Genomic DNA, 16,404 nt, shown 5'->3' on the forward strand with positions numbered 1-16,404 from the left:
ACGCCTTCATCTCCATCGGACGGTCCCACACTGCATTCATGGGTCCCTAACAAACGAGCATCAATCCGTTTATCATACCTCTCACTCTTCCGGTTTTTCTTACGTTCGTTCTGGTGCACCTCAAGGTAAAGTCCAAGGTCCCTTCCTCTTTCTAATATATATTAATTACCTATCCCGCAATCTTCTATTTTAATGTACGCCTCTTTGTCGATGGCTGTGTAATTTACTGCCCCATCACCACGTGAAACGATGCCTTTATTCTTAAGCATGACATTAAACTAATCAAAGAATGGTGCACTAAATGGCTAATGTCACCTAACGTAAAAAACAATGCTAATATCGTTTAAGCGTCGACGTAACTATACACCAAATGCTCACGTTCTTAGCGATACGGCAGTTTCCACAACTCGTGCGGTAAATAGTTAGGTATGCACATTTCTCCAGGTGTAACTGTTCAAATTATTTACGTCATTAATTCCGCAATTCTTGTTCTTGTGTTTTTTTTCTGACGACCTACACAGCCTTAGCACCGCGTGATCCAAGATTTCTCGCCTGCGAAACCCTGGTTGGAATACGCGTGTTTCTGCGTTCGACCTTCCCCAGTATGGTTTAACGTACGCCCTCGAAATCAGTCCACAGCCGAGCCGAGCGATTCGTAGTCTTTGGTTACTTTTTTCCCCGCCAGCCTTTCGGCTTTAAAATCCTAGTTTGATTTACCCCCGCTAACTCCTCGCCGCAAAAGAACCCGCCCATACTTTTATCGCTGGCTTTTTTACCAATCGCATTTTCTCCTGAGCGCACGTTCATCACACCTGCCCGCCGAATTCCCGCAACCAGCCACAAGAACACGGCGTATACCCACCATGGGCCCGTACGACTACGTATACGAGCAATCTTTCTTTCTTTGGCACACTGCGTGAAACTGGAATGCTCTTCCCAGGTCCATTGCTACTATAAAAAACTTTGCTTTCTTCAAATCTATTTTTGACGACGTGCAGAAATCGTCACAATCATAATTCACGGTCAAATCGCCCACCCTTCATGTAATATCCCGCATTGCCTTACCCCCCCCCCCCTCGCCACCCCTTTGAGGTAACAATAAATAAAAATAAAATATATAAAAGTAAATAAACTACTTCGCCATCAGGTTTAGGTACAAAAATTCACAGAAAGCGCTGAGGGGCTTTTAGAAACAATTTGCGGAATTTTTGTACTCGGGTAACGGTGCAGTCACTTTTAAGACTCCATAGCACGAATGCCCACATGGCTCCTAAACAGAGACAGCATTAGAAGAAATATATTTTCCGCAAATATATTCAGTATAAAGAGAAATGAAGGCACTGAACTAAATCGAAATCTGGAAGCACTAGTGCGAGAAAAGGTTGACACCACAGAAAGCGTTTCATCATGAATGTTGTTCGCGTAGCTATCTTAAATGTGCCGCGAACGGATTGCGTTGTTGTACAGATGTAGTACTTCTGTACTACTTCTTCCCGCCGTCAGTTCTGCATACCCCACTGAGATATTGAGCGCACAGAAGACTTGCACAAATACATGCTTGTAACATGTAGCTTACTTATCGGTATAAGGTGGGTGTCATTCTGACAACACGTAATATGTTAAGGGAAAAGGTATGCGATAAAATGTTAACGACACGATAACATGTCGATGCAATAATGGACCGCACACGTACGATTAGCAGCTCTCTTTTCTCGGTGCGTCCGTTTTCCTTCGCAGCTGCGCCTGGTCAACCTGACTATAAAACTGGTTCACGCGTGACCTGCTGGTGCAGCTTACTTTAAGCAAGCTGCTCATGGAGACATCAAGCCCCGTGCCAAATAAAGACTGCTGCTGCTTAAGCTCTTCATTGTTAAGAACAGGAGCAGAATATATTTCTGCGCCCACTATTCTGTTCGCACAACTCTGCGGAGCATAAACGCATGGTTGCAGACCAACGTGACCTGAACATGAGCGGTACACTGTAAAATAATTTGCAGCCTTAAAAAGCGGAAAAGCGTGTAAATTCGTCTATAACTCATGCCCCTAGGTACAAGAATGGGCGTAAGAATGTGATTTATTGGCCGATTTACACCCTTAAGTAAATTATTTAGCAGTGCAAATGGAAGGAGCGTACTCACTTCAAGCGCACGTATGACGATACTCATGTACCCATCGAGCTTGTTAAGTCGTGCTAACACTTTGAGGAAACCGTAGTGTTTGATGTTGTGCGCTGCGAGATTGGTGAGTTCCTGTTGCACATTGTGGTCGTTCAGCGTGTTCGGGTCCAAGTAGCTGGATAGAAAGAAAAAAAAAAAAGGGTACACTTCACCCACCGTTTCTGCCAAACGAATTGGTGTCAACTTGGGTGGAGAGTTCATTATACGTTCATTACACGGGAGAATAAAAAAGAGTTTTGACAGATCTTTCTTTTTGTAAGAATGAAAGTTTCATATCACGATCTAGATAATAAAAATGGCGGGCGACCCTAATCTTTGACTTAGGCGTTTCTTAGTGGCACTTGCACCTCGGAGTTGGTGTTCGTTAGGTTAAGCGAGCGAACGTCTTTCCCCCGGCACGATATGCGGGCGAGGAGCGTTTTCTTCTCTAGCCCCGGCACACCACCACCATGCCCACTGCCCAGTGCCTTCAGTACAGTATAATCAAACCCATCAATATTGTACTGCATGCACTATTTCTTTTTCGATTCACTTTTCTGATTTATTTTGCATTTCTTCGCCGGTCGTCTCAGAAAGTGAACCGCAAGTGCTGCGCAAGAAAGAAGTGCCACTCGATGCTCGTGCCACTATGAAAATCGCGATCTACACATGACGTAATGTGCTTTCCAAAGACTACGAATGGAATAGTGAATGCACTAATCATTTCATTCGCGAATCGAACATGTGCTATCCAGTTTTTTTAAATATATATATATATATATATATAAGTGCAGTGTGCGCATGACCCGCGTCACCTTGGCTATGCGCGGAGCATGGACGCTGAGTCAGGTGAGGAGTGTTGCGTGTTTCATTTGTAAAACTTTTCTAAAGGACCAAAGCGGGGCTAGGTGTATTACGCCAGCGAATACGGCACGTTGCAGGTAACAGTGAGTAGTCCGCCAGAGGTTGATGGGGTTTCTGGTTGCTCGGAAGAGACGCTGAATCGACGCAGCTTCCACACGCCACGGTTTCGCGTTTCCGCAGACGCCGAAGCGAAAAGCCGAAAAAATAAGCAAAGCTTTACACTCCGTGGTATGTTCTGCGTTATTTAACTGCTGCTTATTAGGTGTTAAGTGTTTTCTCTTCCCCGGCCTAAACTGACGTGGATTAAACGGCGGGAAATCATTTCATCAGCGCTCCCACTTGTGCGCGCTCTGCCTCCGTAGCTTTTCCTTCATAGTCACAGAAAGTTGTCCGCGAGTATAGGTAACGCGCAGCTATTCAACGTGTTCGTTGTACCCAAATATGGCAACCGTTATAACTTCGGCGCGTACCTTCTTTATACATGGAGAATCAGTCACCGATAAGCCTAGATGAATCGGCAGTATAGCACGGGACACGCGGTGCAATGTTCACTGACCGGGTTTCGAAGCTGATCCCGGCTTGCGTCATGGTGTAGGTCTTCATGTACGTCTTGAACTGGTTCCAGCTGGCGTCCGTCTCGACGCCGTGCAGCGAGTTCTTGACCACGACGACGTTGGTGTAGAACACGTAGTTGCAGAGGTCGTCCGGCGGGAACATGTAGTGGAAGATCGCGAAGCTGCCCACCGTGCAGATCAACTCGGCGGGTGATGCTGCAGCGTGGCGGCCGATCATTATTATTATTACTATTATTATTATTATTATTATTATTATTATTAGTATTATTATTATTTCTGTCGAACACATATATACAATTACCAGCCGAGGAGCAGGCTGGCAACTGCCACCGTGGCGGCCGATGGAATGCAGGAAAGACGCGCTGCAGGCTCAGCTTGCCGGCCGTTATTTGCTAGTGAGCGCGAGAGCACCACAACACCCGAAACACCATTGCACGCCAATGAAACAACTTGTTGACTTTTATTGCTGCCCATGGAGAGAATATTCGTGCGATGAAGGCAGTGAGATGATAAGTGACTAAAAGTATAGTAAGTACGGTAATCAATTAAATAGTAAATGATATGCTAAACTATCCGCATACGGGAACTCCCTCCACCACATCAGAACAAAACGCTAATACAGGCTTTACATTGAGTTTCCAGCGCTTAAATCAGTTTCTAGGCGTCAGATTAGGCGTATCCATACAGGAACGTTGACCTGTGTAGGATTAAGGACCTTTCCTTCAGAATTCCCTTAAATTCCTCTAAGATCGCACGCACCCACGCGTGTGCGTTGCAAGTGGGCGTGCGCATACGAAGAACTGAAAGCTGGGTTGCTATTCACGTTGAGACGATGTTGTGCGCAACAGGTCAGTTGTCTAACAAAACACAGGAAGCGCTGCACATCGCACAAAACCGCAGTAGTGCACTAGGCGACCTAAACCTGCGGCAAGTCGCACATTGACCAAAGCGGCAGGTGTATGATCAATGGGCTCAGCGAACAAGATTTGTCCTAGTCTAGCTAGGAACGCTCCCAATTCATAGGTCATTGGCGTAAGTGTGCTTGCAGACCGGCATTCACGCCCAACCGCATTTCATTAAGAGACAAAGACAACATTAATAGAGAGATCATAGAGGCGTTGTACATAAAAAAAAAAGATCGGGTATGTGCTGTATCTGAGACTCAGCCGCAGTGGGGTACATGAAACGTCTGTTGCGTGCAGCAGGTGGTCTGTGAGAACTAAAAGCAGTAGGAGCTTGATATGGGTGAGTTGGTGCAACATACCGTATTTTCGCGATTCTAAGCACCCCTCGATTCTAAGCACCCCCCTCTATTTTCGCTAGAAAATCGGGAAAAAAGTTTGCATGCGAATCTAAGCACCCCCCTAGTTGTTAGGAAGAGCGTGTAGCCAAGGCCGCCAAGCGCACTTGCTCACTCTTTCATCGAGCCGGAGCCGTCGGAATCCCGAGGTGGCACGGAGTCCGCGGCGCGAGTACGCCGTACAGCCGGACTGTACGGCTGTACGGCGAAAGCTGCAGAAAGCGTCCCCATCAACCATGACAAAGTGGATTTCGGACGCGTGGCAGCGGGTCCAAGTGGACGTTGTGGTAAAATCATTTAAGAAGTGCTCGATCCTAAACCACTTCGACGGAACGGAAGACGACCTGCTGTGGGATACCGAGAGCGGCGGTGCAAGCGGTGCGACGAACTCGAGTGGCAGTGATAGTAACTGAGCATCCGACACATGCGGTGGGTTCACTGTCTGTGCCGATTTTTCTTTTGAACGTTTGCAAAATAAAATGCCCTTTCTCGCACCCGTCTCGTCGTGATGTCGCAGCGAAAGGAGGGAGGGGGGGGGGGGGGTCATTCTAGATTTTTCGAATCTAAGCACCCCCCCTCACTTTGGGCATCGCGATAGTGAAAAAAAGGGGGTGCTTAGAATCGAGTAAATACGGTACCTGAGGAAAGACGGCGCAAAGGGACGAGGACGAAAGGAAGACAGGTACTTCAACGGACGCACGCCAGCATCCAACAAAATTTTTATTTGAAGAAACAAAATTTGTATACATTAAAAAAAGGAATTTCATTACCGTGATGTCATGAACTCTCTGTCGACAAGTACCATTGACGGGCAGCTAATGCACGAGCCCTCGCAATGTAAAAACCTTCCAGTCTCTCCCGTTCTAGTCTGTCTCCGGAACGTGCAAGAAACTTGGTGTGATTGAGGTTTAGACTTCACTTGCAACGCTTCCAATGTTCAGCCAGGTGCCCGCCCGCTTTGTTATTTGCGGCGCCGTTTTGCCCAATATGTACCTGGTTGCAGCTTATGGGGATTTCATAGACTACATTTCTTGTCCATTGCGTTTTGTGCACTCCATGTTTCTTAGAGGGAGGGTCTCGTTTTGCTTTCTCCATAGGGCATGTCTTGGACAATTTACACGGCGAACTTAATATTAACATTGTACCTTTGCGCAACCTTCTTGATGTTGTGAAACACATTGTGCCAACGGGGCACCACGTGTACCTTCCTCCTGTCACCCTTGCTTGTTTGATCTATTGAAGAAGCTACAAACGCTAGAAGCTAAATATGACGGAAAGCAGGCTTAGCTCAGCCACGTGACCGGTTTATTAAAGCTGCTATCTACTTTGCGAACGCAACATTTATTTAGTGCTTCATTTGGGCTCGCCATAGCCACTCCTCATTTACTAATTTGGAGTGGGCACTGCCATACGAAATCAGCTGCTTGCTCAACCGTGTCTGGTACTCCCGACACACATGCGTATTCAACAACGGAAGCTCCAAATCAAAGGAACGAATGTAATTGTCGCACGTGAAGTTTATAGATAGCCTTCGACGCGTTTTTAAAGGTGTTTATTACCATTTCTATGGTGTCTCCTAGTCTCGACTGCGGTACTTCGTTACCGATCACTAGGCATTCGTCGACGTACCTCAGTACGGCAGGAGCACACGACTGGTCCAGAATGCCGTTTACACGTTTGTCAAAGTTTCTAAGAAAAATATTCGATAGAACGGCGGTGAGCGACGACCCAGTGCGAATGCCTTTGCGTGGCACATAATGCTTGTTTTCGAAAATAACAAAGGCGGAATGAAGGTAAAAGTTCAATAGTTCTAGAAACTGGTCGCTATTTATGCCAGTCGCGCAAATGAACTTAAATTCATTTAAGTCTTCGATCTTGTCCCTAATGACACGGAGGAATCCTTCATGAGGAATCGCATAAGTCTTCCACGTCCGGTGAAAACGGACGAAAAGAGCCGGTCCGTTGTAGCTGACTTTTTTGGTGGCCTGTTTTGCGCTGTTTTTGTTCGAGCACTGTAATGTGCATGAATTATGGAACCGAATGCACAAGTCACATTTATTCACGCGTTAGAAAGCTTACGTGCCTGACTTGCAGTCAAATTTTGCAATCATGTTTGCTCCCAACTCGTAGTCAGCCCGTTTGTTTTGCCAAGTTTGTTTGAACACTAGGGTAAAATAATCAGCTCCCGGCTGGTGGTGCCCTAAATGGCTCTGCGCCGCTCAAGCCCACCGCTCTCGTAGATGGTTGGGCTTCCTGCGCTTGCCTCAGTTCGCGTGCGCTTGCTCTCCCTATGGAGACGGGACACGTTCCCCCGTGGCCAATGGCGTTGCATATCCACCTCTCTTGGCGCGCGAGTCTCTCCACGCTATTTCTGGACCATGCGTGTCGAACGAAGGGGTGCCAAAGCCGAACAAGCGTTAATTTGCCTTATTACTCATGATGGGCGCCAATTTGAGTTTAATAAATTATACCTTTCATGGCATAGTAAGCTCTCTCAATCGCGACCATTCCTGCTCAGATGGACAAACGTACTCGGCAGTTCGCCATAGTTTAAGATGATTCTTTGCTTGTTGCACGTTGCTTTCGCCACCCGGTGGTCCTTGGAAGAGTTCTTGTATAAATTGGCCGTTCCTTCAATAAATAAAAACACCCGTTGCCATTTTGCGGTCATGTCGACCGTTCCTTCCAATCTCTCCATGTGTTTTGCGCACAATGTGTGCTTGCTTAGTTTAAGCCAAATAAACAAGGAAACTTAAAGGGAGTCAATAGGGCGATTCGGACTTTCGGGCAAATTTCCAGAAGGGGCAAAACATTTAGGGTTTAAAATTGTCCTATTGCGCGTCGCAGAATGGCGAGCCATCATCGATGACGACCTGAACAGCAGCGTTGTTGGCGGACTCTCATGGGGCATAGTTTAACCAGAGTGGGCACAAAGCTGTTATTACAGCGACGAACCATATTGCCTACTTAACCCTTTCAATCTAGGGTTTCCTGGGAGGAAGCGCACTCTCATTCCTGGGTTGTTTTCTCAGATATAAAACGAACACAACTGTTTATTTTCGGTTATTCAGAAGGAACAAGATGACAGAGATGATGGCAAACGCAGTTTAGTATTGTTGCTCTCAACAGAACGTAGAGAACGTACGTGTACGTCAGTGACACGGAAAGGGTTACATCATCATCATCAGCCTGGTTATGCCCACTGCAGGGCAAAGGCCTCTCCCATACTTCTCCAACTACCCCGGTCATGTACTAATTGTGGCCATGTTGTCCCGGCAAACTTCTTAATCTCGTCCGCCCACCTAACTTTCTGCCGCCCTTTGCTACGCTTCCTTTCCCTTGGAATCCATTCCGTAACTCTTAATGACCATCGGTTATCTTCCCTCCTCATTACGTATCCTGCCCATGCCCATTTCTTTTTCTTGATTTCAACAAAAATATCATTAACTCGCGTTTGTTCCCTCACCCAATCTGCTCTTTTCTTATCCCTTAACGTTACACCTATCATTCTTCTTTCCATAGCTCGTTACATATGCTAGTGTAAAGTATCGACAGTGACATAATCATGAGCATTGCTTTTTTTTTCCTTCAGAAGGAAGACCTGCTTAGCGAAAAAGCTTTTCTTCCGTATTGTGGTTGAACAAGACATCTCACAAGACGTCTCTACCAGCGTCGGTTCTACATAAAGGGTGTCCCAACTACCATGCCCCAAGATTTAAAAATTTGCAAATACCGTGTAGCTGGACAGAACCAAGGTAATATTGTTTCCCGTCGCTTGGAGACACTCTGGTAATTTATTTCATTCGCTTAAGTAGATAATTAGTCTTAATTATTCATCTTTTCAAACATTATAATTGGAACAAAAGGGTCAATTAGAAAATTGTAGGGCAAAACGAACCACTCCCGACAGAGCTTTCTGTTGCTCAATATGTACTATAGAAAAGTGTTCTTCCGAGCGCGAAAGAAGCCCGCGAATACACGCAAAGTGTCTCGAGCGGCCAGTCGTGCGGCAATTTTTCGGGCATTCCGTGGCATCACATGGACATGGCATTCCGTGTTACTTGCACTTTGAGTGAATTTCGTGAGCCAGCAACACCAGCGCTGCCGTGCACGATAACGAAAACTACTGAAACGTGAAAGCAGTAATGTCAACCTCCGAAACCTGCTTTCCCCTAACTCGGATGAAAAGGTTCCCTAAGATTTCCGTAGTTCCCTAGAAATGTGGTGGTTCACAGTTCGTGAATTTGATTTCTGTAATGATAAGTGTTTGTTTGTGTTATGGAAATGACTGCAAATTTTGTAGTTTGGCTTCATTTCTATGATCGTTTTAAAAGCTTCAGATAATGAAGTGCACTGAACTCAAGCTGCAAGGATGTCGCAGTGCAAGTAGTGCTGACAACACGGCCTCTTATTGGAAGCCATATTAACACAAGAAGACGTCAGCGCGTGTACACTTTGTTGTCGCTCAAAACTGTTTTGCGCCTAGAGCGCCGGGCCAAGATTACACGGAACCTTGTTTGAAATTGTAAGATTGGCACCCCACCTCTCTTACGAATGTAAGAGCGTAGAAACAGTGCGCCACAGCACGAAAGCAATGCAATAGATATAAATATTTGTTTTGCATGCTGTGTACGACCTGGCACAACCCCATTGACGCACTTGCACGTCATTTTCAGCGAGGAAAAAAAAATACACAAATAATTTTTATCTTTCTGTAAAGCAAAACTAGCCCAATATGATGAACGCTGGGACTCTGTCCAAAGTTGCCCTGCCTATGGGTGGTTCCAGGTCAAATTTCGTTATACGTGTGAATATATAGTCTGCTGTACAGCGCCGTGACCACATTTTCGTGCTAGGTATGTGTTCGGTTAAGCCTAGAGGCGTCCGTCATGCCTTTTCTAATGTTCTCGCATACGCATGTATCGCCGTTTACAGATAAATATTTAATTCAGAGTGAACAGACAGCACGAACACTGCTAGAGGTAAGAACGGCGCAAATTTACTTGCAGAACTTCGTTAAAGGACCCAGGAAATCCACACCTTTTCGTTTGCTTGGCGAAATTTGTTCACTGCACTGCTGTAGGATGAAGTAGTACTGCACATGCTAATCGGAAGGTAACCTGAGGTATTTGAAATAAAAACATGGCCATCACGTCAGCAGTTTAGCCGCTTCAATGTCCTAGCGAGAAATTTCCCTTTATCAGAAGAAATTTTCTTATTTGCCTAAGCAAGGCTTGAAATCCCTAGATCCAGGGAATTGTTTTCCAGAGTTGGTAGCACTGCGGGAAAGGGCGCTGTAGGAGTTGGGGTCAGGCATGAAATGAGTGGTCCATGCCGTCGTCCGACTCATCCATGCTGAGGATGTTGTTGAAGGGAGGGACTTGTTCTCATCGAGAACGAGGAATATGGGATTTATTTGCAATATCTAGGTGAAGGGTGAAGAACGCTAAATTTCACCGGTCTAGCGTGACTGAAAACGAAAGCACACCAAGAAGCCGCTAACGGCTGCTGAAAATCCCCCTGTCCTCCCTAGATCCATCGGTCAGGGAAAACTGCCGTTCAACCTTCGTCCAATAGGAGCGTCCAAAGTCATCGTAGTCGACCCGCCTTCGAGGGGGAGTGTTCACAGACTCACTTCCGCACTTTGGTTTCACTGAACACACCGAGTGGAGTCGGTCGTCGTAGACAGGGGTTCATACGCTTGAGCCGAGCAGGCGCCTCTTGATTCCAGAGTTGACCCCGCAGCTAGTTGCCTCGTCTGTCAATTGACTGTGACAACTTCTGGGGCCCGTGAGAAAGCACCGCAGAACCCCCTTTTCCCGGTGTTCCCTTGCTCCAAGTAGACCGTGAAGGCGAGAGCGAATCAACCAACAATACATGGTCCGCCAGACGTGGCAAGACTCGCTGGCGCCGGGAAAGGTTCGAAAGTCGTTTCTCCGAAGATCGCTACTCCCGCCGGTCGATCTAAACAATTGCAGCTGACCGTGAAAGGTTTGCAGTTCAGTATCCCTGCAGGCCGATCGTAACAGCGGGAGGCGGGAAGGCGAGCGAAAGCGAAATTTTTCGACCTCCCGCGTCTTTGTCTGGGGTAACGCGAATGAGTTCTTTGAACCGACTAGAAGTGGACAAGTACCATTTTCTTCCATCTTATAATGCAACGGAATGATCTTTTTATTACTTGTGGCTGGAGTACAGTGACAAAATTATAATGAGAGTCGAGTGCCCACGTAACCGCGCTATAGAACTGGAATGTCACGGGTGAGACTCAAATCTTATCCTGCGTTTACGTCACTGTCTCGATTACTAAAGCTCTCTTCGCAATAATACTGAAGCCTGGCTCTTGAGAATTCATCGGCCCCTTTAGTGCCACCTGACTCTTGCCTTCGGCGTCCCTTTACAAGGGAGCGTGCGCATATTCTATAGCTGGCTGTGAAGATAGAAAATACGGGACCACCTTCGCCGGCGAAATTTGCTGCGCGAATTTCATCTTACTTTGGGTCTTTGTCACGTTTCTACAAGGTCGGGCATGTCGTGTCATGTGAGTCCCAACACGTTTTAGAGCTGAACTCAACTTCCCGTTCCTCTACAAGTTCACTGAACCACCATGGTGGCTGAGGGACGCGTTCAACATTGAACTTTCCGGCGCATCTCTTGTCGGGATGCGCCATTTTGCCTTGCTGGCTCAGTTAAGTTTCACGTACACCAACACCCACAGCGCATTTAATCTCAGTATTACGTTCCCCTCAATATCAATAGTTATGGTCGAGCTAGTTCCACACAGCCGGTGCGCAGCAGCCTCGCGTATTCTCACAATAGTGTGTAAAAAAAAAAAAAAAAAAAAAAAAACACGTGTTCGACAGTAACCAGCACAAGCGCGATAGACCGACTTACGCTTTGGTCTCGGCGTCACCAGCACGATGGAGACTGGAGGAGGAACCAGAACGTCACCAGGCTTGCGGTTGGGTACAGAGCTTCTGGACCCACCGGTTCCGCCTACTTCTACGCTTGGTCCACTTCCGCTTGTTCTGCCGCCTCCTTCACCTCCGAAATCGGCCTCTGTGTCTTGACCGGCATCCGACACTACGTAAGGAAAGTAATAATAGGTTAATAAAACGGCACTAGGATCACAAAGACGACGAAAATATTGCATTGCATGACCCATATTAAGTAAGAATTCCTTTAATTTCTAAAATATTCTTCCCTTCGTCACTGGTTCTCACGACGCCCCCCCCCCCCCCCCTTTTGCTCAGATCGGCCTCTCGGTAGGGTCAGATGTTGAAAAATCAATCGAACTCGAAGGAAAAGAATCATTACACAATACGGCTCTAGATCAAATAATGCTTGTTTATTCGAATCGCATTCAGTTAGAGCACACGATTCTCGAATGTACGGAGTCGGATTTTCGAAATTTGAAAATTTCCATGTCCGTCCCAACTACGCGGGACGTAATGGTTATGGCAGCGCACGGGAACAAAGCTACTGTGAAAACTCTTCAAATGGCTGCACTCGAAGGCACCCTTAAGAGGAAAAAGGCAAGGATGAAATACAGGTGGTGGCGCCACCTTGAAGTTGCCGCGTGAGCTCATTGTGACGTCAGGGATATTGAGGGGTGCTGCTCAAGCCTAGGTAATTTATATCGGTAAGGATGGACCCCAACGTTGTATCTTAAACGAGAAGACGCGACACGTTTCAGAAAAGCTTCCATCGCCACAATGACCCGAATATGGGTGAAATACTTTAAAATCTGTGACGTCACACTGGCATTCTGTAGCTGGGTAACGACTCCAAAAGAAAAAAAAGTGGAAATTTGTCCTTTAGTTTATTGATCTTTTCATGTGAAGGTAATGATCTCAGAGGTCAATCAGCTAATTTCGCAGGCCATGCTAAGAAGTGGCGCACTTAAAGGCTAAACTTAAGTTTACTGACTGCCACAAGGAGACTGATTTAGGAAATTATTATTTTCCCCAACTTTCTTGAAAATTGAGAATTTCCGACTAACGTTTCTAAGAAATTGGTAGCCTACACTTAACATTTACATTCTACAGTCGGTATATTTTAGCTTTCTCATCTTTACCCAACAAAATTAAATTCAGTTCGCTTGCAGGGAATGCCTAGAAAAAATAAACTACTTTTTACCGTTCCCACGTATTTACAGAAGCTATAGCCTTAAAGCTTCTCCTCAAGCTCGAGTGGCTCGTTTTCTTCACAGTGGTGAAACTTTACACTGAGAGAACGATAATTGCAACAAAGTGATCTATACCGCGAAGCAGTTGTTGCTCTCATGGTTTTTGTCCGTAACGCGCCACTGACGTTCGCACGCACGCACACACACACACACATGTTAAGAGCATGTAGTTGCAAAACGTGTGGCGAAATCTATAACGCAAGCGTTCATGCCTCTCGCCTCCATAGAAATGGGGGTCGCCGTGGCCTGAATTGAACCCGCGACCTTGTGCTGTACCTCCGAATGGTCTAACCATTGAGCTACTGCAGCAAATACTTAAAGGGACAGTTAAGAGAAACAAGGCGCAAAACGAAAGACGTTTACAGTCGTAGACTGTCAATGTTTAAGAAACATTCGGGAATGTGTAGCCTCAGAGAGCGGCGCTTACTCGCCGTGCTCGCTCACGCTGTCACAGCGCAAAGCACAATGTCGGTGTCATTGCTATTAGCTTCAAGGAAGAAAAAAAAAAGGATGCCAGCTTCTTTCGCGAAGGTGGCCACGGGTCTCACTCTACACCGGGTGTTCCACGAAATGTGTACGCAAATGTGTGCGCAAGGAAAGCTGATACAGTTAAACGATTTCCTTTAGATCGCTTCTACCATAGAGTGATACATTTAGAAATGACTCGCTCAAGTAATTAAACAAACATATATGCAAACTACACTGAGTAACATTTTAAGCAAAAGAAACCACGCTATTGATCTCAACGTAAGTGCGCCATTCGAGGGACTTGGAACGGCTTCCAGAAATGCAAAAAAAAGAAAACACTGCTTATTTTCGACAGCCTACTCAACTGCGTCGAATTTAACATGGGAAAGCGAAAGTATCCACGTGAGGAGTGCAACGCCCTTTGTAGACGCCCTTGAGTGACGTGACTTTTTGCGTCTCACCGTCGGGCGAGCACGAAGCAGCCGAGACAGCCGCGTGATAAGAACGCTCGACTGTTGTTGTTCGCCCCACCTGTGAGGCACAATGAACACGTCACTCACTCTTTGTCCATGCGTGTGTTCTGGCCCTTCTCAGTGTATGAGAACTTCCGCATACTCACCGTCCCCAACGAGGAGAAGGAAGGTGACTACTGCAGTAATTCCGAAGAGTATGATGATCGAGATGATCATGATCGCCATCGTGTTCGAAGTCGCGTACCTGCGTGCACAAACACGCACAGTGAGAATAGGGCAACTGAGCAAAGAAGGCTACTCCGAGGCTTTGCCACTTAGGCCTGGCCTTGACTGCCAACCTTCGTCCACTAGGTTTACAGGGACGAGGATTTTGTAGCTTTGGTTTCTTAGCGAAGCTGTGACTCAACGTAAGTCCAGCGTGCTTTAAAGAAGCTAACGGCTGCCTGTGGCGATCGTATCAGTGATTTCTGCTGAATATTTTTTTTTTCTTCCAGCAAAAAGCAAAACAAAAAAAAAAGGAACAGTTCGCATTCACCACAGCTTTGCAATCGCTCCATTTCACAGCAAGATCGCGTTTCACGGCTCGGACCTTTCAATATAACCCTCGGCGCTGTCATGCTCTTCCTTTGCGAAGATAAAAAAAAAGAGAAGCGAAGTTGGTCTTCATTTTCGCTCATCGCTACGAGTTATCGCGGCCATGACATTACGGGCTTGCTTCTGGCGCTAAACGGGACTTTTGGCGGTAAAACGGGTCTTTGGAAACTGGTTTCAATTACTCTGCGATAGTTGTTGCTCAGCTGCTTTGCTGGGTGGCCCGATGTAGCAACCACAAGGAAGCGCAGATGAAGGAATGGAAGTAAAAATTCCAAGCATTATACTAGGCTATGCTGTCTATAAAATATGTCCTTGATGTGAAATTAGAGTGAAAGGAAAGCGTTTGCAAATTTGTAAGTTTTTGATGATAAACAAAATGCCATAAACAACAACAGTTGTGACAGAATACGAAAAATTTCAAGGTTTACGATTCAGTCATCGGTTTGGCATAATTCTGACAAAGAGGGAAATATGATTAGGTCGCGTGACAGTAAAATGATTGGTACTTCCTTTTTCAACTGTCCATCATAGATGTCACCTACCCAAATTTAAAGGACCATTGTGTTTCAAACAGTTCCTAGAATCCAACCAATTCCCTCAATTGCGACAAATTTATCTCAAATCAGTTCAGGGCTATGTCTGATAGGACATATTATAATCTCGGGGTGAATAGGAGTTGGCACCGAGACAGTGCGGCTTATGACTGGAAATACTGTTCTCACATGATTTGAAACTTCCTTAACTATATTTTACGTGAGGGGTACCTTATTGTAAATTATCTTTTTGTTTGGTTCTATATATGTTTATCAAGCCTTTAAAGCTATAGTGGTTGGCTATATTGTATGATTTCCCGCAAGGGGGGGGGGGGGGGGCGGGGGGGGGAGTGCAACATGCTTCGTTAAAATTTGGTGCAGTAGATGCTACGCTTTCGACAGCCTTCATTTACAGAAAAACAAACTAACGCCAAAACATGAAACACGACCCAAATTATAAGGAAGTTTTGCGTAGTGAGGCGCCTATCTACTTAAACACGTAGGAACGCTGAAGTAGTTTTACTCGGTAGGCACTGCACCGATTTTATGCTGTAGCGTAACGATTTTTCGCTAAGGCCATTGTACTTATTATGATTCCTGTTGAAAGTCTCAAATTTGAGAAAGAAGCATTTAAAAACCTGTAGCACAGCAATAAAGGGTACGTCCAAAAAGTAGACGCCATTTGCCGAGACTTATAAAATGAACAACATCGATACAATACATAGCTCTAAAACGTATCATTAATTTTTGAGTCTGGTTTTCACAAAACATCTGTCAAAACTTGAACAGTATTATACAAGCTGTAAGCCAAACATATTGAATTGGACTTCTTTAGATGCCATTGACTTTAACAGATGCAATTTACGGGACTGTGATGTATGCTGAAGTGGCGCATTACAGACTAGTAAAATTCGTGCCTCCATATTATAAAACCTTGGTGCTTGGCACCTTTTTTTTTAATATTAGAAAGCCCTAAACAATTCTGCGTCGTGCAGTCTGTGATATTAGAGTTTTTATTAAATGTAACAAAGTTCATTCCAATCGTTTCAGCAGTTGTCTGAAGAGAGCATTTCTACATTCATAAGTATTTGAATTGTAAAATAAGGGTAGGCCACGAGGGAGAGCTTCCTCTTACCATTCCCCGCGAGCTTTAATTGTAAACACAGGTCTCAGAAGAGTACTGTCACCTTCCTGTCAATTAAGTATCAACTCATCACATACTGAACATCTACTTACTTTTCATCAGCTGGATCGAA

At 45.6% G+C, this 16,404-nt stretch overlaps 1 protein-coding gene across 2 annotated transcripts in view; it reads right to left on the reverse strand.

The window, feature by feature from the left end:
- Positions 1-14,837, reverse strand: part of LOC129385652 (uncharacterized) — a 29,365-nt gene extending 14,528 nt beyond the window's left edge. Inside the window, exons 1-4 of one of the 2 annotated variants that reach the window (XM_072289101.1) lie at positions 14,168-14,837; positions 11,787-11,975; positions 3,577-3,790; positions 2,139-2,292 (exon numbers count right to left, since the gene is read on the reverse strand). In XM_072289101.1, coding sequence (XP_072145202.1) covers positions 2,139-2,292; positions 3,577-3,790; positions 11,787-11,975; positions 14,168-14,246 — 636 coding nt within the window. In that variant the 5' untranslated portion in view covers positions 14,247-14,837. Of the gene's footprint in view, positions 1-2,138; positions 2,293-3,576; positions 3,791-11,786; positions 12,125-14,167 lie in introns of those variants that run through there. The other variant, XM_072289100.1, reaches the window with a different exon arrangement.
- Between the last annotated feature and the right edge of the window lie 1,567 nt (positions 14,838-16,404).

The sequence above is a fragment of the Dermacentor andersoni genome, chromosome 7, assembly GCF_023375885.2.
Source record: "Dermacentor andersoni chromosome 7, qqDerAnde1_hic_scaffold, whole genome shotgun sequence".
NCBI classification, from domain to species: Eukaryota; Metazoa; Arthropoda; class Arachnida; order Ixodida; family Ixodidae; genus Dermacentor; species Dermacentor andersoni.